At 36.3% G+C, this 25,580-nt stretch overlaps 2 protein-coding genes across 7 annotated transcripts in view; one reads left to right on the top strand and one right to left on the bottom strand.

The window, feature by feature from the left end:
* Nucleotides 1–13,698, top strand: part of RGS20 (regulator of G protein signaling 20) — a 46,009-nt gene extending 32,311 nt beyond the window's left edge. For 3 of the 4 annotated variants that reach the window (XM_049829514.1, XM_049829541.1, XM_049829531.1), the window contains exons 2-6: nucleotides 1,332–1,480; nucleotides 5,572–5,658; nucleotides 6,471–6,705; nucleotides 7,985–9,750; nucleotides 12,057–13,194. In XM_049829514.1, the coding sequence (XP_049685471.1) occupies nucleotides 1,332–1,480; nucleotides 5,572–5,658; nucleotides 6,471–6,705; nucleotides 7,985–8,173 (660 nt within the window). In that variant the 3' untranslated portion in view covers nucleotides 8,174–9,750; nucleotides 12,057–13,194. Of the gene's footprint in view, nucleotides 1–1,331; nucleotides 1,481–5,571; nucleotides 5,659–6,470; nucleotides 6,706–7,984; nucleotides 9,751–12,056; nucleotides 13,195–13,379 lie in introns of those variants that run through there. The other variant, XM_049829522.1, reaches the window with a different exon arrangement.
* Nucleotides 13,699–14,544: 846 nt separating this feature from the next.
* Nucleotides 14,545–25,580, bottom strand: part of TCEA1 (transcription elongation factor A1) — a 30,213-nt gene continuing 19,177 nt past the window's right edge. For 2 of the 3 annotated variants that reach the window (XM_049829476.1, XM_049829492.1), the window contains exons 4-10: nucleotides 23,244–23,331; nucleotides 22,036–22,184; nucleotides 20,253–20,309; nucleotides 19,124–19,278; nucleotides 17,082–17,228; nucleotides 15,941–16,012; nucleotides 14,545–14,875 (exon numbers count right to left, since the gene is read on the bottom strand). In XM_049829476.1, the coding sequence (XP_049685433.1) occupies nucleotides 14,867–14,875; nucleotides 15,941–16,012; nucleotides 17,082–17,228; nucleotides 19,124–19,278; nucleotides 20,253–20,309; nucleotides 22,036–22,184; nucleotides 23,244–23,331 (677 nt within the window). In that variant the 3' untranslated portion in view covers nucleotides 14,545–14,866. The remainder of the gene's footprint in view (nucleotides 14,876–15,940; nucleotides 16,013–17,081; nucleotides 17,229–19,123; nucleotides 19,279–20,252; nucleotides 20,310–22,035; nucleotides 22,185–23,243; nucleotides 23,332–25,580) is intronic. The other variant, XM_049829486.1, reaches the window with a different exon arrangement.

Raw genomic sequence — 25,580 nt, forward strand, 5'->3', positions numbered from 1 at the left:
ACCTGGCTGAACATTTTAGAAAAGAAGGCAATTTTTAACCCTCCAGTATTCAGCTCATCAGATTATGTTTCAAGTCTGGTATTCAATTATCAATTAAAAAAACCCAAACCTCAAAATTGGTAGCAGCTAATTTTAATTCCCCTACAATTGTCATGACTTCAAAAGAAGGTTTAGCAACCTGAAAAAACCTACACACAAAGGGATCTCATGACACAGGAGGATGACTAGTTATGTATCCAAAATTCAAATACAATGAAAATGAAGAAAGACGTACTCATCTTTGTACAAGCTGGTATTTCATCTATAAAAGACATCTGTCACTTAGATATGGCACAACCCTCAGCATAATAAGGAGAGCATTATTAAGTGCTGTAGAGCAAGTTTGAAGCTTACAGAGAGAGAGGTCAGAAAGGGACAGGGACTTCAAGGGGACTTGTCATTTCATTAACACCAATTCTCTGCACAATCTGCAGAATTCAGGCTCCAAAAAGGTTTCCTAGAACGGTGCAAAAGCCAAAAACAGTGCTTCCACCAAAAATTGTTTCATGCTGTCTTCAGTTGGGACAGGTGACAAAAAGCTGCTTGTTAAATATTAATGTGTCCAGTCACGTGTTTTTTCCATTAGTAATTCCTCATCTTCACAGAAGCTTGATTCCTTCTTGAAGAAAAACATTTTTAAAAACTGTGGCAGTCAGACCTAAAATGGACAGATAAGCATTGGCCCTTCCCTTTTGCTACAGGGCAGCCAGCAAGTCGGAGACATCCTCAGTACCCACCAAAGGCCAGATTTTCAGCAGAGCTCAGGTGTCTCGGTCAAGCATCACTAAGCCCCTGCATTGGCTAATCAAGAGGCAGAGAGAAAGAAAAAAGAAAGAAGAAAAAAAAAAAAAAAGAGGCTCTAACTACCTCTATTCTGTACCGTTTTCTTTAGGGCTGGCCTTGAAGTCAAAACCTCAGGAAACCCTTTTCAACTCCTGGGCTTATACACCCTGTGCTGAGAGCTGCAGCTCTCCAAGACCCCTCACTTCCACCTTTAGCTCCCCGCATCACCACTCTCTTCTCTTTGTATTCGAATTCATTAGCCCTTTGCCTTCCATCACAGCACTTAAATGAGTAAATCTTCCAAAGGATTCAACACTCAAGACCTTCTGTGGGGAAGAAAAAAAAAAAAATGAAAAAAAAAAATCAAGCGTTTAGCTTTCCAGTTCCTTCAGAGCTGTGGCCTTCAGCGCTTCTTCGTAAGACTTTTAAAGCAAACAAGGCGGGGGGGGGGAAGAGAAAAAAAAAAAGAGAGGTGTTTCTTACTTCCCCCTTCTCTTGCTGTCTTGCAGCCCATGGGATCAGAGCGGACGGAGATGCGCAAACGGCAGATGTCCACAACCCAGGAGACCCCAGGCGCTGCACCGGCTCAGCTCGGCACAGGAAACCGAGGGTCCAACGCCTGCTGCTTTTGCTGGTGCTGTTGCTGCAGCTGCTCATGGTAACCCCTCTCATTCAAGCCTCTGGGGAACAGAACAGCCGGGGAGGGAGGCAATAGCCAACGTATAGGACAACCTAAGCCAAACAACCCACCTGGGTAATTCTGCAAATCCGGGACTGAGAGAGATGACTGTGCTCTAGTACTAGACACAACCTTCTACTTCAGTTTACTTTTTTTTTTTTCCCCTGCCATTGAAATACGAGATTCTGTACAAAAAATCTCTGTACAGCATCTCTGTGGTAAGTTTGTTGGCAATACGGTGTAATGGAAGGTCTGTTCCGTGCAGGAGTGGTTCTCCTCAGCCTTGAGCTTCACCAGGGCTTTCAGTAAAAACTGAAAGCAATACCAGAATAAGTCACAGCTTTAGATTTAGGACTGGAACTTAACAAGCAGCATAGACTGTGTTAAATGGAGTTCAGAGAAGGTGGAAGAATTTGTAGGTCAGAAAATTAATAACTAGGTGCCCAGGACTGTTCTTTTGTTTCAAAGGCAACTGGATCTGTTGTCATTAATTAGTGTTGCCAACTCATGGCACCTGCAACTCATATGAAGTTAATCTTTAGGATCAGAGACTTTAGACATTGCGGGTATTTGCTGAAGATGAGGAGTTAAGGAACAACGTAATTCAGAAGAACGCCCATTACAAGGTGTTAGAGGAAAATTTAGCAGGGAAGCAAAGCAAAAGAGGAAAAGGAGTCACTCAATTCCTTAAATTAATGATGTGTTCACCTTCTCTCTCTTACCAGCTCCTCCAGATCCAAGTGATTTCATTCAAAACTGAAGTAAAGCTTCCTATACTCAAAAGTCCTCTGTCTGTTTGGGGCCCAAGTGTTAGTTAATGGGCGAGACCAGCTTGCATTGAAATAAAGAAAAAAGTCTTCAACAGCTGTAGGAGTTCAACCAAAACACTGACAACAAGCCGAGTGCTTCTTGTAAATGCACTTTCCACCACATAAGCACTTCAGAGCAAGCAAACTTGGCACTAAGGTGAAGGGAAGAAGTCATAAATAACTTTACAGCCCCAGCTAGGAATCTATTCCACTATTACTTTTTTCCAACAGCAGCTGGTAGCAAATGCTTTGGGGAACACCACTAGAAGCCAAGGGAAGAGCAGGCTGATCACTCCTTTGCTATTGGTACTCACCTCATCAGAAGCCGAGATACCCCATTCTGCCCTCCCTAATGCAAACAGCGAACATTTTGTAAGGACAAAAGGCTGCTTGGAGGTTTTTTGCAAGATGCCAAATACTCTGGCTCTGATCCCACCAAGCTTTTCAGCAGGTGCTTAGAGGTTGACTAAGGCAGAGTTTCAAGAGACATTAAGTACTGTGCCTGTCCAGGATCGGAGTTTGCTACCTTGCAAAATGGCATCTATATTAAAGCATCCCATACAAATTCCAGTGTCATTTGAACAGTTGCCCAGGGCAATCGCAAGTGGCTCAGTCTAGAGCTGTATTACACACAGTCTTTCCATACAAGGAAAAAATAAGGTACATTTATCTACCAAGTCAGAGCACATAAAATTTGCATTTTATCTTTTAAGTTGTTGATAAAGTGCTTTTTTGCCATTTTACTTGATATTTTCCAGGATGCTCATTTTCTGTGCACCTCACTATTCAAACAATTCAAAGAAAGCAATTTTCTCAGTAGGGTGTGTGAAAGTACCCAAATTTCATGATGCTTAAAATTCCTATTTGCATTTCAGAATCATCTGGGAAACCAGCATGGGCTCCAAAACAGAGCAGCTTGTTTTAGCTTTAAAATAATTTCTGATTTTTTTGAGAATAATTGTTTTCTAGTAGCAAGAAATGCAAAACAAACTGTAATTAACCTATTTATATTCCCTATTCATACAGCCTTTCCTCAAAATAGCTCAAGTACTTTGAAGAGAAAAATTATGAATAGGAATAAAAATAAGTCTACATGAGTCATGCTGCTGAATTGCTGAACATCCACTATTCAGCATACTCTTAATAGTAGATTTAGAATGAAGACGTGGTGAAATGAGTCTCTCAGCTGGATGCTTAGAGCCTGTGTTCATTCCTACAGCCAAACCTCAAGCCTCCAGCCTGCTACTCTTCCAGATCCTGAGAAGATGCAATATTGCACTGGCCTTTTGTTGTTGTTGTTTACCTGTACATTTCTAGAGAAAGAGCCTGCCTGCAAGTCATTTTCTGAGGCATGGCATGTTCTCTTAAAGAAGCTTTTGTTATTTCTCGTGTCTTTCTCCACTTTCATGCATTATCATACAAAGACTGTAATCCTTTCTCTTGGATCTGTTGGTTCCCCACAATCCAAAAATAACTCTGACAAGCATATCACTTCTTGTCTGTGTGTGAAGAATACATAATATATCACTTTTCATATTAAAAAAAGGCCAGAATCGCTGGTAAAAAGGGTAGTGAAGGATTGAGACCTATACACCTTGAAAGAATAGAGAACTAACATTAACTACTTACTTTTTTTTCTGAAAACATGAATTGAAATAGTTCATTGGTTTGCATGTATGGTTCAGATGTTACAGGAAAAAACCCCACATGTGTTTGCAGTATCTGCTCTCCATCTTAGCAATAGGAAAGTTTCCCTACCTCTTCAGTGCATCGACTACCTTGGCAGAGAGAAAAAGCAGGTCTTTGCAGATTATGGACTAACACTAGAGAAAGCAAGAGAAGGAGATAACCAGTAAATAGTAAGGCTGCAAATAAGACAAAGGCATGAGTTTAGAAGGCAGAAAGGACAGCAAAATCAACTGGTTTAACAAAAAGCCTTACTAGAGATAAATGAGATTCTTAAGGATTAAGGCAACAAAACTGTTACAACATTAGCATTAAAGAAAGCTAAGATACAAATGAAGAAATTAAGTTTGATATTTTCCTAGAAGTTATAACAACTATATTGCTTCTTGACAAATTTTAAGCAGCTTTACAGATTATATGAATGTATGTGTGTGTATACACATGCAATTCTCACTAAACCATGATAGCCTATGAATTGGAACGTAGTCCCCCTTCCCTAAAAAGAAATATGTATATTCTCAAATCCAGTCTCAAATGAGAAAGAATCATCTACAACTACACAAGGAATTCTTAAAAACTAGAGTTATTTAAACTAACATTTGATGAAAGCAGCAGGAGTTGACAGCTAGCCTTCCATGGGACATGAAAAACTTTCAGTGATCACTAGTGATTGCAAGCAACATTATTTTTTTTTGTAATGCTACAAACAAGCTAATACTCTTTTCCGGTCAGACATATTCATAATGATATTCAGCAATGATATATCTGCTCTTTGTGCTCCAGGCCTCACGTTTTGAAGGACATACTGGCACTTTCTTAAAGTTGCAACCAATTACCACACAATCTAGCTATATCTACATCTGAACTCTGAAAGATGCTTACGTTTCCAACATCACGTATAGAAATGTCTAGCTTGCTTAAAACTCACGCTCCAGCTTCTGAACTCTGACTGTCTTGTAACATGGTATCACCATTCTAGACCAGAGTCTTGGCCCTCATCATGCCCTATGGATATAAAAAAATAGCCAAGGACACAAAAAACCCCAAAAAAACCCCAACCAAACCCAAACCCCCAAAACAACCAACCTTGAAATCCAACTCGCAAACCAGTGCATCAAGTCTAACAAGTAAAAACATTGCATTGAGCATAATTAGTATTGTGTCAATGGAGAATAGATTTCGTATGTGATAAAGGGTACTCATTTATACATCTATGTATAGATATAGTATCTCAAATATATATACAGTCATGTATACATATATATAGGGAATTGGACTTGATGATCTTTATGGGTCCCTTCCAATTCAAGGTACGCTATGAATCTATGATCCCTGTATAGAAAGTCTATGTGGTACAGTATCAAACAGTGTTCAGCTATGTTAAAGTTTGCCAGGTTTATACAACTGTAAATTTAACGTCAGAGTATAACTGTGAGTAATGTGGCTACTGTTAGCTTCTGTCCTTTTAGCTGATTTTTTTTTTTTTTTTTTTTTAATATCAGAGGAAAAGCATCTGGTGTATGTTCAGCCTTTTCCTTTATAATGCTGACTAAAATTTTGTTTGCCACCTTGCAGTCTTACTGTTAGAAATCAAGACGAAGAGAGAGCAAGGAGAACATCTCATGAACTCCAAGCAGAGGGTATTCCAAACTGCGAGGAAAGGTATGGTCTTCACCAAGTGTTGTGTCAAGCTAAAATGAAACAAACCCAGCAAACTATACAGTGAATTACCCAAAATATGCAAATAACTATTATTACCTATTTGTCATTTATGCTGAATTTGCAGTCATCTGTCTCTTAACCTCCTAAGGAACCAAAGGTCTGATTTATAATCTTTTACCTTATTTATATGCAGCATGTAACCACATCCCCACTTTCGTAACATAGCAAAGCAAAACCAGCATTATAAACACAGTCTCCCTTTTTTCTGAAATAATTTTTAAATACATCCTGTTCCTACCCAGCAACTATGAGATGAAGCTAACTGGCAGTACTCAGCCTTACCAAAATAATAAATGTAAAGAGGAGCTCAGAACTGGTCAAACAGGTAGAAGCTCCTGTAAAACCATAACAGACAGGAGGGTACCTTTTATGGGGTTTGAATCATTGCTTCTTTCTATATATTTTCATTGAATTTTTAACAATGATTCAACAAGGACTATTAGGTATAGAAAAAACGCTTAGCTGTTGCACAGGGACTTCTTTGTTGCAATTACTTTGAGCAGTAAACTGCAATTTCTGCATCAAAGCGCTGGCAATTATCTGCATCTGAGCTTTTGATAAGCACACTTTCAAAAAGCATCTTATAAATATGTTTACTAGAGTTTGCACTTGAATAGTTCCGGTGAGGAATTAGAGCCTCATGAACCTTGCGATTTTGTGCCATCGTGATGGCAGATGCCTCCTGCCAGATGCAAACAGCTTGAGTAACAATCATTCATTTCTCTCTTCTTGCCCTCTCCTTCCTCCTCAAGCCCTGCTCCTACTCTTGAAGAAGTAAATGCCTGGGCTCAATCATTTGACAAGTTGATGCTTACTCCAGCTGGCAGAAATGCTTTTCGTGAATTTCTACGAACAGAATTCAGTGAGGAAAACATGCTTTTCTGGATGGCCTGTGAGGAATTAAAACAAGAATCCAACAAAAGTGTCATTGAAGAAAAAGCAAGACTAATTTATGAAGATTATATTTCTATCCTTTCTCCAAAAGAGGTATATTACTTTCCTCAATACATTCTTTGATGCTGCTTTGCACAGTTAGTTCTAACGTGTTTAAAGCTACCAACAGTACTCAGGGAGAACTCCCCCCCCGTCCTGTTCCATTGCCATCAAGTAGAGATTTAGGGGAAAAAGGCAGACCCATAGTTGAGGTAAGATGGTTAAAACTACTTTCACTGGCTGTCAGAAAGCTCTTTCTGTGCTACCCTAGCATGCCGATATGAAATCTTTAGTTTGAGGCACAAATATAACAGACGATCACTTCATCCTTGCTCAACTTAAATTTTATTTGTTGGACGAACCAGTTTCCTTTTTCTTTGCACTAGGAAAGGGGTGTATGCATCTTTCCAAAAGCACAGTAACCACAAATAAAGTGTTATTTGCAAATCACAAATTGCTCAATGAACAGCTGACAAAATATGGCATAGAACAAACACACTGACTTCCTCAAAATTTTCAAAACTACTTGTCAACTTTGCTGTTAGCAAGTATGTCAAGTTTCAAAGACACCTCAGTTCAGTTTGAATATAATCCTGCCAAGTAGGCTGGAATTTTAAACCTTCCAATATCCTTGCAAACCTCAAACTTAATTGTTTGCCGTGCAAGTTATACTTACATACTTACAGAAACGATGTTTAAATCTAGGTAGCCTATTCCAGTAATACTAGTATCTTCTTCTACAGAGACTAGACCCTTGGAGAAAAAAAAATATGACACTATTGTATGTTTTATGGAATCATTATATAGCCACACCTGTGGTTCACATCAATTCACCCTGCTTTTTAACACAGGAATTTGATTAAGCAACAGCGTCCCAGGTTACAGTTTCTGTCTGCGTCATACTGCTTACTCCAAATTCAGACTCTTTACAACAGCTCCGACTCCCAAGGAAACGAACTGACACAAAAAATTACAAATCCTCGCTCCTACAGAGCGGGAAGTTCGTCTGGAAATAGTCCGCCAGTCTCTCAGGTTTCAGGAGTAACAGGATTGCAGGCACCCTTGTTCAAAGTAAGGCTGCCTCAGCGAGAATGCTATCCCTAGAGTTCCATTCTCTATCCATTCTCGAGGTATTACTACTTCCAAATTATTAATTCCAAATTTCAACACAGTAATTTTTTGCCCAATATATTTAGCAGTTTTTACACTCTTGAAGGACACCAGCTGAAATGGTTAAAAAAGACTGCTTTTTCAAGCCAATACAACAAACCTAAAAGCCCCACGGGTACTATTCACCACTATTAATTATGTGATTTTGTATTTTAATATGCAGGTCAGTCTGGACTCCAGAGTAAGAGAAGTTATTAACCGAAATATGCTGGAACCCTCACAACACACCTTCGATGACGCACAACTGCAAATTTATACCTTAATGCACAGAGACTCCTACCCCCGGTTTATGAACTCTGCTATTTATAAGGACTTGCTTCGGTCCTTATCTGAAAAATCCATTGAAGCATAGCATTTTTTCTTAAATGTATTTATTTTAAAACAAACGGAACTCTGGGCTACACCAATCCACAGGGAATTTAGAATTAATCAGATATTTACCTGAAAATAACTCAGGCAAGTTTTACTACAGACTGAAAGATTTAAACCCACGCAAGGCTCTGACACAATCAGCTAACTACACTTTCTGATCAAATTCAGTGTTACTTTGCAGAAGAGAATGAAGAGAAAATGCTGTTGTTAAAAAAATGCAGTATTTTTTCAAATGCAGCATGCAACCCAGATGCAAATCTGTTACAATGTATGTCTGAGGTACAAATGCCAATTGAGCACGAAAACCAAATTTTAAGTGGAGTCTTAGAATTTTCTTGAAAACTAAACCAGTTGCCCATCCACACTGTGATCAAAGTAAAAACACTACTGTCAATATCTGGGTTACACTAGACAAAGTTTCACATATTGTACAAATCGTACCTGGCACAGGTAGACTCCACTTGTCTTGGTATATTTAATGCATATACGGTGCACTAGTGGAAATCAGTATGGCAATCTCAAGTTTATGAAAGCTAATGATTGAAATAATGCTGCCTATAAAAATCTTTTGCTGAAGAATTGTTATTTTACTACTAGAGTCTGCTGAAAGCATTTTTAAGTTCATATTGTTGATGTTTATAAAGTTAAATTATCTACTTAAGAGGAAGAAGAATCTGGGCATTTAAATTCCAAAATAAAGCACAAGAATTCTCACATATTCTTCTCTTCCCTCCATAGGTAGATGTAAAAACCCTTTATTATTCACTCCTGAGAGGATGGCAGTATCAACTATCTTGGTTTTGTACATATTAAATTCTCCTGTTACCTGGCAGATCTTGTAAGGTTTCTATTACAGATATGCAAACATTTAATTGACAAAAGGAGGAAGCTAGGACTATTCTGTTCTGATACAGCACTATTTCAGACTGTCCAAAAGAAAAGCAACAGCTCTATCCGCTAATAAACCACGTTCACTTACAGTATTCCCAAAGCATTACACTTGATTTCTGGTCACATCTCAAAATCAGTAATCACAGGAAGCACTAGGAAGAAAGTAAGTTGAATACACGTAATCTATCCGTAGATCTGTTCTTCTACTAACTTCCTTATTTTAAGTTACAAGATTCACTACAATTCCACTATATTAAACTTTGACGTTTATAGTGGACTTCCTTTGAATTGTATTTTTCCTGCACATGTATTTAAATAAACAAAATGACACATATAGGTAGGAAAAGGACGTATGGTGGAACAGAAAGAAAAAAAAAAAATACCCCTAGAAGGGAAGAACCAGACAGGCATAGTTCAGTGACATTTACTGTAGCCTTTCTAAAACCTACTCTTTGCCTAATTCCAGCACTATGCAAAGCACAAAATGGGGACTTGCTCTGAAAAAAGGAAATAGAAATAACAAGGCAGAATTTAGGAGATCAATTTAATTGTTTCCTCCATGCACTCGGCAGGAGACATGTTCTCCCCTTACTGCATTGGCATTATTGAACAAATAACAATGAGATTTTTTGTTACACAGCACCACAGGAAAAGAGCCAATACACGGTAAGTTAACAATAGCTGTGGACCAGTTTTGATCGCCTTCCAAAAACAAAATACTATTCAATGTGTCAGCACAAAAAAGTAAAGCAAAAAAACTTGAGAGGCAGCAAAACAAAGTGCTTTTGCCCTCTGTAGCAGAACACTGGATAACTTAAGTTCAGAGGAAGCCCTTCTATATACCACTACTTAATACATGGTCCAGTTAGCGGTTGCCACTACTTAACGTACCAACATTGGTTATCTCAGCTGAATTTCTAGTGAACATACCCAAAGCACTATCAATACAATTTCAGTTCACATGAAGTATTACTTGATAGGTAGTAACTTCAACAAAACAAACTAGATATATTGGTAAGGCAGCATTCACAGGAAGCTTGCAGTCAAACTAACGATGCTGTACTTGTTTTAATCAGGGTGGGTAAGAGCGCTCTAAAACTTTAAATTGACAAAGTAAGTTTAACTAGGTCAAATTCAGGTTGCTGGAAAGATCAGACACACACATCAAAAAAAATTTCAAAGTGTGTCATTTCATGAAATGGAGGATTTCATTTCTTCTAAGTTATCTCTTTTCCTTACAAAGATACCTCATTAAGAGCTGGAAGACAGACCAAACACTCGTACTTTACATCAAACAATATATTCCATTATTCTGCAAGAAAGAAAAAGATGCAATGAAATTAGAGGGGAGAGAAAACTATATTGGTTTGGGCAGTTCTACAGTTAACATCAGATTTTTAAAAAAAGAAAATAATAATTTCTAAGCTTATTTTCCACATGCCACAACTTCTAAGCAATTAAAATTCTGCAGGCAGTTTTCATTTCACTTCTGCATCACAATATGCTGCCATTTGCAATGCACATCTTCCCTGAAAAATCTTAACAAATTTTAATGCTGTGGTTTAGGTTTAAGCTTACACTCAATACCAGTGGCAGAATGCTGGTCCCTAAATACCCTGAGAGTATCTCTTAAAAAAACCAAACAATCCACTCCCCTAAATATCTTGTTATTCTAAGGCTGTTTAATCCTGGATTTAACTGAAGGAGGGGGGGGGGGGGGGGGGGAGGGGGAAAAAAAAAACAACCGAAAACAAAAGCCCACCCACACAGAATAGAGGTTTTTAACTACACTTCATTACTATATACTTGGTCGTTATACACAAACTTTTCTCAGGGCAAAAGTGAGTTGCACTGAAAAGTTACTATAGACAAGGTGTTGCATGAATAGCAGGAGAAAATAATCATATTGACACAAGGTATTATTTATAATTCATCAAGTAAAATTACCACAAAATCAATTCATCCTAGTTTGGAAATAGGCACAGTTGGCTTGTCTTGGCATTTATCTAACTGCAGGACATCATTAAGCTCTAACAACTTCTCAGTCCACTGGTATTCTTTCTTCAGTGTCTGCACTGCACAAACCAGTAACTCCCACAGTACATGCATACTGTTAAAGACTGCTCTTTTTACCGGCCTGCTAAGCAGCATTAAAATTGCATGGGTTCCTTCAGCCAACATATTGTGCTTTACACTGACCTTTAAATTCCAAAGTCATTAGCACAATACAAACGAAGAAAAAGAAAATTTTTTATATATATATATCTCTCTATCCTGAAGGGCTCTACTATATAAAGATAGATTAAAATTTATCACACAAACATCACGTACTTATGCACCTTTTGATTACAGAGGATATCCGAAAAAGGGAAAGTGATACGACAACGCGAAGTAATTTTTAAACAAGTTTGCTCTAAACAGTACTTAAGAATATGTCTTCTGCCATGAAAGGTATCAGTATCATTTCAATTACATTAACGAAACATTTTCTACATTAATGCTGCAACTAATTAATCCCAAACCTTTTAAAATGGTAAACCAATTCAAGATTAGTGATGATCTAGTGAAACAAAAGCTAATATACAGCTGTATGAAACTGTACTTAAAGACGTAAAAGTCCTCAGGTTTATTCATATGAATGACTACTAATGATCTATTTCAAAAGGCATGCGTTTGAAAGGTAATACAACCACTTTTTGCAGAATGACGACTTCATGTTGATGAATTTAAGTTCTACCTAAGCTGGTATGGGTTGTAAGTTTCATTTTAAAATTCACATATGTGACCACAAGTGGAATCCTTAACTCTGGATAAAAACCAGGCACCCTTTCACAATGCTTAGAAAGTGCAATAGGGCTTCTAAAGTCAGATTCACAAAAGCCAAGATAATTGAGCAGATATTTACCTTCTGCTTAGTGCTATGAAAAAAAATATTTCAGTACAAGATATTTTAAAAACTTTCTCCTGAGCAGGATTACTTATGAGGAAACGCCTTCTAACGAAGAATCCAGAGCAGCAGAAACTTCTAGCCTTCCTTACAGAAGAAAGATGGCATCCTTAAAGATCTACACACACACTTTAAAAGGAACATGGCCCCCTCTTTTTCTCTACTAGATTAGTGTAAAAACTAGCTTAAGTTGTATGGCAACTATGTTCCAGTCTCTCTTTTGTCTGAGAGGATTCAAACGTCCATAAAGATAATAAACAAACCTGCTAGTCTTGAAAGGGAGAGATTCATCACCAGTTCTGCCACCACATTTAACTGCATAAAATACCCAAATGTATTGGGTCAGTTGTAGCACAACTGCAGCTCAGGAGATAAAGACAGCCAGCTGGGGAAATGAGATACAGTCCTGGTCCCAGCCCCACCTCTTTGTCCTTCTCCTATAGATCCTTCAAGACTTTTCATCCTCTCCAATAGAGGATGGCAATTTCAGACAACTGGGAAAACTGAAGCACCTGTTGAACAGAGGTGCGTGCAAAGCTCACTGCTGGGCAGTTTTATTTTTTTATTTGGGTAACCAAAATGAAATACGAGTTTAGGCACCTATGATCTTTTCTGGATCTCATTCTTGGACTTCATCTTTCACCGCAAGAAAGAAACTGTTCTTTTTTCCTCGGGCACAGAAGACCGAAAGAGTGAAGGCTGTTGCCCAGCCATAAGGTAACATCAGGGGAAATAACGTCTTATTCAAACTCCTACTTGGATACACCAACATCACAAAAACCACTATCACAGTTCTACTTCTTTTAATAAAGTCCAGACATAATTCGGTAAGTCCAGAAAGAAAATTACTGTATTCTCTCAAAAGGTAATTCTCCTAAGTGTCACAATCAGGCATAGAAGACACGTAGCATGAGGAAGATTATACAAACCAACCTGTGCCTGCCCTGTATATATGCTGTGAACAGCAGTGGAAATTTAGGTCTACTTGGCATCTAATTTGCAATCATTTTTAACACAATTTTTTTGATTTGTTCCTTTAGAAAGGACAAACAAAGCACTGTCATTGATATTACATGTCTGTAATTAGTTTATTGCAGTCTTAAACAACTTGAAGTCAATTATGCATCTTTAAGTAACTCTTAAGAGGCAATCCCTGCCAAAGGCTAAAAATAAACCTTATCTGTTCGCAGAAAAAAAGAACGTTTTCTGAATTAGGGCATTAGTATCAAATAAATTGAGTTTAAAAAGTTTTTTATATAAAGTTATGCAAGAAACTTTAAATGCTGAACAATTTTCTGCCTAAAAAATGTAACTAAACTTCTACTCTAATCATTTTTCCTTTCAGCAGAACAGCCACTTCTCCTTCCTTGCACAAGTTAACTGGAAAAGCTTGCTCTACAAAGTATTTACCAAACCCTTCTTGTCTTGCAAAGTTCAAGTATCATCATATTATTTCCAACTCATTTGTTACAATTGCCAACATCATGCAAAAAATATTCAACATAGAAAATGTTGTTTTTCCTTTAGAGACAAGGAATTTATTCTCCAGGAACTGCACATACTCTGCCCACCCTCCCATGAATCCTTTATACTTTGCCAGGATAGACCTCCTCAGCTCCAGGCTTTGATAAATAAAATAATATAAACTTGGATATAATGAAAGAATTTAATCTCTTCTAAACACGTTGACATGTTCTTCCTTGAAAGCACAGTTGAAAATACTTCTAAACATGTGCTGTTAGAAAGCAGGCTGTAACAAAGCAGTGTTTATATCATTCCACATATGGAAAAGACTGTAACTTTAATAATTTATTCTCACCTGCAGGTCTATGATTGACACCAGATACTCTACATCTCAAAATTCAGTTCATGAACAAAATAAATGTCATTTATATGAAGCGAACTCAATATTACCTCCCCAGCCAGTTTATATTGTGATGAATTGGTTAGCTGGTGTTATTAGGACAGCCTACAACACAATGCCTTTGCTTATTTACAAAGTCTAAAGCAAATTTGGTTGTCAAGGACATTAAGCAAAACTGAACACTCAAATCAGATTTAACCAACTATTTTAAGACATTCCTAGAAATAATACCTACTGATAGAATGTAAAATAGATGCTTTGGGCAATAAAATATATTGCATTGATCAAAGCTGGTTACATAAACAAGCTTAACCAACCACTGCAAAAGAGGTCACCATAGCCACTAATAAATTTCCAAACTCCATGACCACAAATTTAGTCCTAATTCAGAAACTGTACATACAAACTAAAGAGTTAACTAAATCGTGACTTAGTTAACAACTGAGTTTAATGTAATTAGATGAAGTTAGATACCTTTTCTCTTTGCAAAAACTAGTGAACACAGCAGCAATAAACAAATTCCATTCTTACAATTGAACAAATGTGGAGAGGTAAAATACATATGGAAGGAGTGTGTATGTTTCAGATCGCAAAAAATACAGTACATTATTCACATAGTTAGAAAAAAAACAAGCCAATTACCAAAATGTTTAATTGGTAAAAGTTTAATGTCAACTTACTTATAAAAATGAAAAAATATTTTAACATTCACCATACAATTCACCTGGCCCTACTGACTATCAGCTATAGGAAGGCATTTAAGGAAGTGATGGTTGTGTCAAAACAAAGGCTAACTTCAAGCATGTATGCTGCTTTAAAAAAAAAAAAAAAACAAAACAAAAAAAAAACAAAACAAAACCAAAACTCAAAAAACCTCTCATTTGCAGGAAGCTAGATGCTTAGCCTAGTTTTTAAAGCTAATTACAAAATCCTCTTTCATACTGGTCCAGATGTCTTGACAATTTCTTCTTCTAACAGAACTGTCAAAAGAAAAGAATTTTTATGAGATCTTCATACAGCCTATTTCTAAGTCTTTGCAAGAAGAAACAGAAATATGACACCATACTTAGGCTATGGAAATTACTAGTTAAAGCATTTGCTTATATCATAACCATTCCTTCATTCAAGCATCTTTATATGGACACTTTTGTAACCATCACCTTACAGAAGGTTTTAAGGACAAATGAACTTTTCCAGGTACTGCATCAAAGAATTTCTAAGCTTTATAAATTATTTGGGTATCTTGGAGCATAGATTTAAACAATATTCAGTAATAAGATACGCAAAACAAGATGCATAAAATAATTTTTTTTAATGCAGTAATCTTAATGTATGCTATGCAACATGCTTCTAAAGAGCTGCAGCATTCTTAACACAGAAAAATAACAGAATGATGGTACCATGCTTCATCTTCCACGATATCACATCTTAAGTTGTAAATTTTATAGGCCTTCATTTCAGCGTTTGTCTACTTTATTGGACTACCAGTGTTCCTCAGAAGCTTTTAAAATTTCCATTTCCCAAACTTAAAAAAAAAAATTTCAATCAAGTTGTCACTGCCCTTCACTTATCCTGACACAGGAACGCGGCAGCAGTCATCTCTCTTTTTATCCCCTCTTCTTTATAGAGTAGCAAAAAAACCCTCAGAAAAAACAACAACAAAAGGTCTAAAAAGGCCTATTCCACTCATCAAAGCAGAGATTAAAAATTGTTAGACTATCTTTGGATGAAGAAAGAGAAAACACAGTAACTAACTTGCCACTATTTTGTATGGCAAAGCAGTACTGTAACTAAATGTCACAAGGAGTAAGGCAATGTCCTGACTTCTCCTTTGCTACCAACCCTACTTGCGTGATCTCACACCTTCAGTCAAAAATACTTTTCTAACCTAAAGCTATTTTACAATACCAACATGTAATATCATTAATGGCCTGAGAAATACCCAAAAGTCAACAGAAACTCATTTGACATTTACTGTAAACCAAAATTAAGCACACAGCCTGGCTCCCTGCTATCAAATATGCATAACAGTCTAACAGTCTTACCTTCCATCTGTTTCCACATTCATTACAGACAACAAATGTTGTCATGGGTTCATCAGCACTGCGAGTTTGAACCTTTGGCAAAGGCAAGGGCCAGAGCGGAAAAGGAAAATTAGTATCTTCAACTTTTGTTAGTATGCGTTCAATGTAAATGTTTAAAATCAAAGTTTAACATTAAGGAAACACATTTAGATAAAAACACAAGTTAACTTTCCATATCAATTGAAACTGGTTTTTTTTGTCTAGACTATAAAACAATCATAAACTTATGTTTTGACATGTTTAATAGCACTAAAATATTGATTTCAGCATAGAAACCGTGTACATACTTCTAGGAAAAGATTCTGCAGTAAAACTACATGTTCATCATTTAGGTTGGAAAAGACCTTTAAGTTCATGAAGTCCAACCATTAAGCTAGCACTGCCAAGCCCACCATTGAACCATGTCCCTGTTCAGTACAGCTTTACATGCATTTACTGATGCTTAAAATAGCTTAAAAGTCTCATGATTGAAAAACAGCTTTCTACTTAAAGCACCTGATATAAAATATTAAATTATAAATGCACCTATCCTATGATCAAAATTACATGCTTTGAAGCACTGCTAAACAAATTAAAGCCCTTTTTTGCACATAGTTCCTAAATAAAATAAAAAAAGGTTGTAGGAATGATTGTAAATCAGGGTCTACTCTTAGTCAAATTGTAGATTATATATACATAAAAAATATATATGTCTATATATGTATATATACTTTACAAGTATGTATCATTATTTTCTGCTCTTTGTTCCCTCTGTAAAGAAAAGTTTACACACATTAAAAACAGTAAACTAGCTCTCCTCTACATAAAACCATACTAATAAGATGTAATAAGAATTAGCAAAAACTCAGCATTGAAAAGAAACTTGACGTTTCAGGCTATATAGATACTCAGCTTGGATTTACATGAAATCTTTGGTAAATTGTTACAACAAACATTCTTTATGTAAGCACACCTAAGTAGATCCAACTGTCTTCACATATTTTGTAATTTGTTAGCACTGTGTTACAAGTTCATTTTGTAATTAAAACTTTTTTCTCTGACAATCTTTATATAGGACTTAAGCTTTGAAAAAGGAAAATGAAGAGTCTGAATAACCATGTACCTGGGTGTATGTACAGTTCTTCTTTTTGCACTTGCCACATGTAAACAGATCAGTTTGGGTACCTCCTGTTTTTGCCATCTGATGCTCTCTGATAGCTTCTTTGGTCAGATTTTTGCGCATTTCTTTCAGCTCATCACTTGCCATTTCCTGTTATGGATGAAGAACAGACAGAATTTACTACAAAGTTTTAGTTTTAAACAAGTCGTTCATGGTTTCTAAATAAAAAATGAGCTCACACAGTGGTAACAACAACTCTATTGGAGGGCAAAGTAATTCTACATATTTTTAATTTTACAAGACTTAAGTTGGGGTATTTCACAGCACAGAAGCTACAAGTTAAAAATGGTTTTTTTGTTGTTTTTTTTTTTTAAACACAGCTGAAAAAAAAGTAAAAGTTACAATATCAAACACCTAGAAACTTTGATGCAAATGCACCGCTGAAGTTCAGAAATGTAATACAGAGACAAGGTAGAAGAGGACTTAAAAGTTCTCCAGAGAGAAAAAAAAAAGATCCTCTCCCTAGGTTAGATCCTTGCATAATTATCTCATTGACCTACAGAAGATTATTATAGGAAAAATTTATACTATTTTGACTGTTTCCATATTTGTACTGAGAAATACAGTATAGCCATAATTTACCATATATTACCAGAAGTCATATACACTTAGTTTCAAAACACTAACCGAAGAGCTCAGGTTGACCAATTTTCTTTTTCCTTTAAAACAGTTCAGTGTGCAGGATCTCCATAATGTATAGTAATCAAGTGTACACAGCAAAAATAACTTGTTCCATTTTTCTTCAATAAAGTTTTACTTCAGATCCCACATAGATGTGGAATGCTAATCTTATATTACTGCTGTTTCACTTTAGAAGTAATCTTAACACTAAGAGGTTTTTTTAGCCATTAAAATTTTAATCCAAGGCATTAAATGAAACAAAGAACGGGCACTGGACTACACAAAACATATGTTTGTGCATACACACGTGTAGAACCAAAAAAAACCCTCAAAGTATGTACTGAAGATACAATCTACTTTTCTTTACACATTCCTTTATCAGCCTGTTTGCCCTAACCTTTATGTAAACCTATAGAAAGAAAAAACACAAAACCCCAAAAACTTTCTTTTAGAATAAAGCTAATCAAGATTTTCATTAATTGATCATAAATTTAATTTCTTTCAGTCTCCAAGATACTCCTTTATACCTGATTTGGGGGGCAGAATCCAACACATACAAGCAGAACTACAAAACTGAAACCAGATGTTAAGCATGCTTTTGTTTTTCTCTCCCATAAAATCTTATTTTTCATTTGACTTCCCAGCTTTATTTTGATTTGTAAAGACAATGGACATCTGAATGGTAATTTCTATTCAAGTGTCCAAAATGTTCTTTCAATAAAATAAATTTAATTTGATTTAAAGGGCAATTCTCCTAGCTTCTTTCCCCTATCATTTATGGCTTTTTCTGTTTATTATTAAGAGTTTCTTTCAAAATCACTTTAAGTATTCAAGAGATAGATTCAAGAGATAAGCTTTAAATAAACACTGAAAATGCCAACAGGAGACAGACTGATCTTTAAAACCACAGCGCTATACCTTGCATAGAAGTATAACAGCAGAGGTTAGCATTTGGAAAACAAATGGGAAGACAGGCTAACTTACATATCCAGAAAGGTGAATGGGTAAGCAGCTTGGAGTCACTACACAGTCATATTTGCATCTTCCTAAACTTAAAAAACTATCACTGATATATCATGTGGCCTTTTAAAAACGGCACAACACACAGTATTTCAGGAAATGTACATGCAACAGCTTACCTGCCTTCTGACTTACAGAAAAATCAGATATTTCGGAACCATTAACAGGCACCACTTTGATTCCCTCTGCCCCAACACAGCCTTGTAATTCAGACTGCAAGCCACAAACAAGCCACAGTCTTTAAAAAGTGCAAGCAGCTTACATAAATTATTTTTACGGCTAATAAATACAAGCCAGGATGTAAGTCCAACAGGGAAAGAGTTCAAGACCTATGCTTTACTTACCTCTGCTGTCATTTTGGCAAACTTGTCAGGAGGAATGTTCCCACATAACACATTTTTCCTTAGGTTAGGATTCTTTGCATCCTTGAGATTTGCTATTCTACTTCGTACCCTATTTTTGTATTTCATATCAGTGTTTTTTAATTCTTGAAAGATAGGTGCATTGGATTTAAGGAACAAAACATTAACAAGTAAAACAGAAAGGATTCATTTTGGGGGTCAACTTTTCTAAAGCAATGTACTTCATTGTTGATCAAGTCCTTCCCCCCACCTCAACCAACAGTTACTTTCCTGTTCAACACAGCAGACTTCACGTCTTCTGAAGTCTAATCATAGTCTAGCACATGGTCAGTGAAATGTGACTTTTTGGGTAATAGGATCTCAATTGAAATTGTGAAAAGTCACCCATAAATTTCTCTCCAGTTCCTTGACCTCATCCTGAGTATTAATTGATATCTAAACCAAATATTCAAACACTGGCAACTCACTAACAGAATCTTAAAACAGGGTTTGCAACAGAAACAGGAAATTTCTTAACAGGAACAGTGGCTAACTGTAATTACCGAAGGACATTGGCAAGTTAGAATCATGAAGCTTAGACTATTTCTATGCTTAAGAATATCACCCCCCTCAAACAAAACCCCTGAAATAAAAAGCAGCTCAGACCTCTGCTCTGTAACTATTCAAACACTGCTATCAGAACAACCCTGTTGAAAATTCCAAATTCACTTAGAAATAGAAACTTGTAGAAAATGAAATAAAGACATTAGAAAAAGATTAAAACTGTTAACAAGAAAAGACTTAAAAATAACATAGAAGAGCCCAGCATTTTATGTCAGAATGCTTCAGTAAGATATAATGTTGTTGCTGCAAGGAAAACATACTGAACTGAAAAAAACCCACAGACACTCACCTACGCACATTCGTACATGTTTTAAAGCAAATAATTTAGGTTGTGCTGGTTTTTTTAAACACTACATTTCTGCACTGATGTGTGGAACAGTTTGCTATTTTGTTTGAAAAGAAATTTTAAAATATTCAATATATAAGTCAAGGTAATGTATTTTAATATTATCAATGCTTTTAAAAAATACTCTTGTTCTAGAGCACATAGATTTACAACAAAGGATATCTTCTTCAATCTGAGAACCCAGCTCTTCCTCATCAGCACCAATAGCAATGTAATCATCTGAGGAAAACAAATATTAAAGTATTAGCAACCTGACAATCTCATCAGTGTTCTAGACCGCTGAGAACCCACTCAAAACTCCGAAACTCAGCAAGTTATGAAACAACTGTAGTGAATTTTCCTTTTGTATAGGAAAGTTTAATTTACTGTATACTTATCCTTTCAAAACTTTTAAATATTCTAATAGGCTTGGCAAATACACATCTCCACAGCATATTTGTGTATAGAATAGACTATTATAAAAAGAAAACATTTTGTATTGTTTCATCAATTCTTCCAGTCCACGCAATACAAGCGTAAGCAATTAATGTTTTGCATGCATGCAAGAGAAAGATTTCATTAGAAACATAGTAATTAAATAACAGAAAACGTATTATTAGATATTTAAAAAAACCCGCAAAGCATAGATGTGTCATAAGACATGTAAATTAGAAGAAATAAACCATAGCAATCTTGAAGACAATGCAACACTTGACCTAAAATGTCTCAAGATAATTGTTCACTGTTTCTGACCAAAACCCTTACTCAAAGACAGCTGCCTTTCCAAGATAGCTTAGGACAAATTAGATACAGTATGTGTTTTCCTCCTCCTCATTTTAACATGGGTGTACTTCAATGAGTAATCCAAACACTATTTCTCCTTCGATCTCATGCAGAAAGCCATAAAATCAGAAAATAACCTTAATTTTTGAGATTGGCATTCAACCCATGGATGATCAGTTAATATGTGCTTCAGAAAGTAACATAGCAAAAAGAGTTCTTGGAAAACTAGCTAAAATTAAGAATGCATAGAATTATGAATACTAAGATGCTATATGCAACTTTCTGGTGACAAATTATTTTAGAAGTCTATGAACTACATATCCAGAGGACCACAAATTCATAGTCTTTAGTCAGCTTTGATTACTGTCTGTATCTGAATTTATGTGAATTAAAAGAAAGAATAAAAGAGTGAAGGGGGTAAAACCAGATGATTCAGAAGTCTGCTTACACTGAGTCAGGTTACACTAAGCTAAGAACAGAGGAACAGGAGCTGGGTCATAAGTTCAGGTAGAAGAGAAGGAACCACAAGAAAAATTCAGGTCATTCTGAGGAGTTCAACTTTTAGTTTGCTCCTTATGTATCATATCATTCAATTTGTCAGTTTAAAGACACCCAAGTGTACATAAAGAGGAAAGAGAAAAAAAAAACCAGTCAAGGAATTTACAGATGCCCAAAAGGCATGAAGATAGAGCAATGCAAGTCTCTCTTACTGTGAGTATCTCAATGAAACTTCAAGATTAAATCAAAACAGAAAGGCAGCCTTCAAAAACCAAAATCTGAAGGCCCACAGGATCTCTGTGTAAAAAAGGCAGGTATGTATATAATGGCACTCTCAGTCAGAGATAAGACAAAAATAGCAGCTTCCACAAAAAGATTTAAATGAGGCATTAAGGAGGTAATAACCTCCTGAAAAGCAGTTCCACTGTAGGCAAGATATCAGATGAACAGAAGCCACAAAACATCCCACATCATCAGCAACAAAAATGTATTTCAGTACATTCCCATGCTGTCAAGGTTACTCATTACTTGCAACTCGGGTGAACTGGCCTATGGGTATATACACACAAATGGACATCAACAAGGTTTATTCCACCCTACAGGGCAGGGGAAAAATAGAGTGGGAAGGACTGAAATACAGAAGAAGGAAATAGTTAAACTTCAAAATATAGTCTACAAAGCTCACCTCCTGTTCTGAGAGCTGCAGAGAGCATTTCTCTACATTTCACTCGTACAGAATCCGAAGTGCTTGGAGCCCGGGGAAAAGAAGGGATGAAAGAATTTGAGGGAGCACTACCCTCCTCCTTCCTGCTGCTGGAATTGCTACTTGAACTGCTAAAAAAAGACAGAAAGAAAACTAATATTAATATTTTTTCCCTTCTTCAAATAACTTTGTTCCAGGGCAAAACACAGGTCTTTTGCTATATCTATTTGATGGTATTCCAAAAAAAGAACACAGGCCACCTTCGTAAAGCTACTTATAGCTCTAGAGTCAATACAATTTTAAAAGTGTCTTTAGAATATTCACCAGGGTATTCCACACAAGAGACACAGCAAGTATTTCATTCCATTATGTGGCATACAAGTTTTAATTCTCAGTTCTCTACGTTAACATGAATTTTTTATTTTTTTTTCCTCCTATGGAACTTTAAAAAACAGTGAAGATGCATCACACTAACATTCAGTCTGCAGGGAATCCATTGCTTTCAGTCTGCTTACTGTACTGACATGGAACCATGATCACAAACAAACAATTAACATAGCTTTGCAAACTGTAAACCAAGAAGTTTTCAGCCTGCATCAGGACAAATAGTTAGACAAATTTCAATTTGAAGATGGCTGCTGGAAACAGATTCACTAGAACCAGAAACGTATAGAAGAAATGGGCTTGCAGATACCATTTTACAAATGTTTTTCAGCTCCTATAGTGTCATTAACATGGGCTCATTTTTCTGATAACATATATTTTGTGTTTACCAAAAAAAGTGCAGAATGAGATGGCTTATTAAACATGAAAGCTAACAGACAAAAGAAGTATTCTAAACCTCTAACATATACAATTACCACAAAGCTGTGACTGAAAGTTGTTTTAGTTCTCAAAGCTCAGTGCTAGTATTGAGAGAAGAAGAAATATTTGACAGATGAGACAGAGAAAATAAACAATAACTAGTCTGGCCATATCTTGACCTGTGGCTTTCATCTTTTTTTAATGTCAGTAGCAGCAGGGCTTACTTCCCTAACAACACACCATTTCTTGTACAACTCCATGTATTTCAGAAGAGAACATGGAAGCTGTCTCAAATATGACAAATTTGGACCAAATAGTTTAATGTTCCTAATTTACCTAATTTACACTGAGTGAGATTATTTGTATACTTATGAAGAATTAAGCACCTTTCTTCTCTTGCTTCAGGGCTGTTTTGTGAGGAAGATGCAGACTCCTTTTTCTTTTCTTCAGAATCTTTATCAGTTGAAGGTCCATCTGGAAATACAAAACACGAGAAACTTTTAACCAGAAATAGCAACCAAATTAAAGCAGTGGTAAAATATCTTTGATGATTTCTCCTGAACCAGTTGGAAATGCTATCAGCTCCCACTCTCTGCTTTGACCTTCTCTTGCAGTAGAGCCTTCCACTCCCCAACACCCTCCCCAACCCAGCAAATGGAAAATATGACAACACTTCAGTGTTGTTCTTCGAGTCAAGTCCAGCATCTGTTTAAACTGGCAGTGAAGACATGATGAAAATGTAGACTTGTATGATTTATTTTTGCCAACTCTGCTGCATGAGGGAGACAATAACTTCTTAAACTACTGCATCAAGTCTCTAGAGTTTGTCTTCCATGTTTTAAATACAAGTTCCTTCTAAAAGCATGTCATTCTTTTTTATTATATTCATAGAATTTCTACTAAAGGACTGAACCAAAGGAAACTGTGGTATGAAAGCTACCATGGTTGCCAAAAAATATAAAGAACATTTTCCTATGCTTTTGAAGTTTTCCAGACGTGCACATAGTATTTTCTGTGATGGCTCTTAAATTATTTGCCTTAGCGTTTAAAAATATTTGAATTTGCCTTCCTCATACAGGCTATATTTAATGGTGATTTTATAAAGAATAAAGATGAAAGCCTTTATTAAAAGGGGCAATCACAACATTTAGCTTTAGCCTAGCGAGAACACATACACCCTTCTATGGTAAAGAGGAATTCAGAATGGCTAAATGGAACTTCTGCTTTGATCAGCTTTCTAGAAAGGCTGACTCTCCACTGCCTACAGAGAAAGCCTAGAGAGACTGGTATCACTCACTGACAGATTTTTGTGAATTCCTCTCTCTAAGCCCTCATAAAGCTGCCATTACACTTCTAAATCCATAGACTATATTACTGGGACAGGCATCTATTACAAACTTTAAAAAGAACTAAAAACAGACCACGAAAAGGAGGGAAATCTGATAAGGCGCAGTCTTTCCCATGAATATGTTCTGAACTAGGTATCCAAATCCTTGTTTAAGTATGTAAAAGTATCCTCATTTCCAAAAGACCCCCATCCCCACACTTCCCAGGGGAACTTGGTGGTATGAAACACACAAATTCAGGTCTCATTCTAGCACTGAGCTTTTTTTTTCCTAGAGAGTAGAAAACTACTGTACTGGCTTATTTTTAATAGGAACAATTTCATTTAAAGCTACACAGAAAAGATATTAAACTGGACAGGATTTTGATCCTTTCCTTTATTTTTTAATTAAGGAATTTATCAAATAGAATAGCACTTCATTAAAAAAATCATTATCATTATAAGAAGAGACCAGAGACAGCCATACTGGATCAGACGAAGCACCCGTCTACTATTCTGCCTGCGGCTGTACATAAAAACAGATGCCTACAAAACAGTATAGGAACCAGGCAAGCACACAAAGATACTACTCCAGAATATCTTCCCAGCCTTCAAGAGCTTAAAACTTTAGTGATTTCCTCAGCCATTGCTTTTAATCATTGTATTCAATCCTCGATAAATTTCTCCATTAAAGAAAAAAGGATAATTAAACACAGTAGATGATACGCTTGGACTGATTGTCTTTAATAAGCTAAAGGTGTAATTAAAAAAAATCCTAATAAAGGTGTCAACACATCAACTATTATTTATAAAAAAGTAATATCACCAAGAAAGCAAACGAGGCTGGATCACAGAAGTTCTTTGCTATGACACCTAAAGTACACAATACTAAGAGAAAGAAAACAAATCCCATTTTTAACATGCATATTCACATGATTGACTACTCTATGGCAACAAATGCTTACATGATATATAATTTTTTAAAATATTCTAAATATGCATATAATCTCATTTACCCTCATCATTTTTTAACTACATAATCATTTTTGTCAGAGGGTTTAAGACAAACTGATAGATCAAACAGGTATCTTGGAGTACAGCTCAGGTTCTGCAAAGCAGCACAGCTGCCTTAGAGCTGAGCTCTGCTTCAGCCCATTTACGTCCGTATTTTTTTCTGGAACACAAGTTGTCAAATTCAGAGCTGACCTAGGTAACTCCCACTTATTTTGCATCAAATACACTGCCATGTGTATTTGGCACCTAGTTTTAGTTTATCAAACACTTCCATTTAGCACAGCACCACTTCATCAGAGATGGCAGCCACCTGAGAACATCTGCCAATAACCCGACTGCTTCTTTCACTTACAGAGGGCAGGGGATAGGTAAGGCACAGGGACAA

This window comes from Accipiter gentilis, chromosome 2 (genome assembly GCF_929443795.1).
Source record: "Accipiter gentilis chromosome 2, bAccGen1.1, whole genome shotgun sequence".
Classification (NCBI taxonomy): Eukaryota; Metazoa; Chordata; class Aves; order Accipitriformes; family Accipitridae; genus Astur; species Astur gentilis.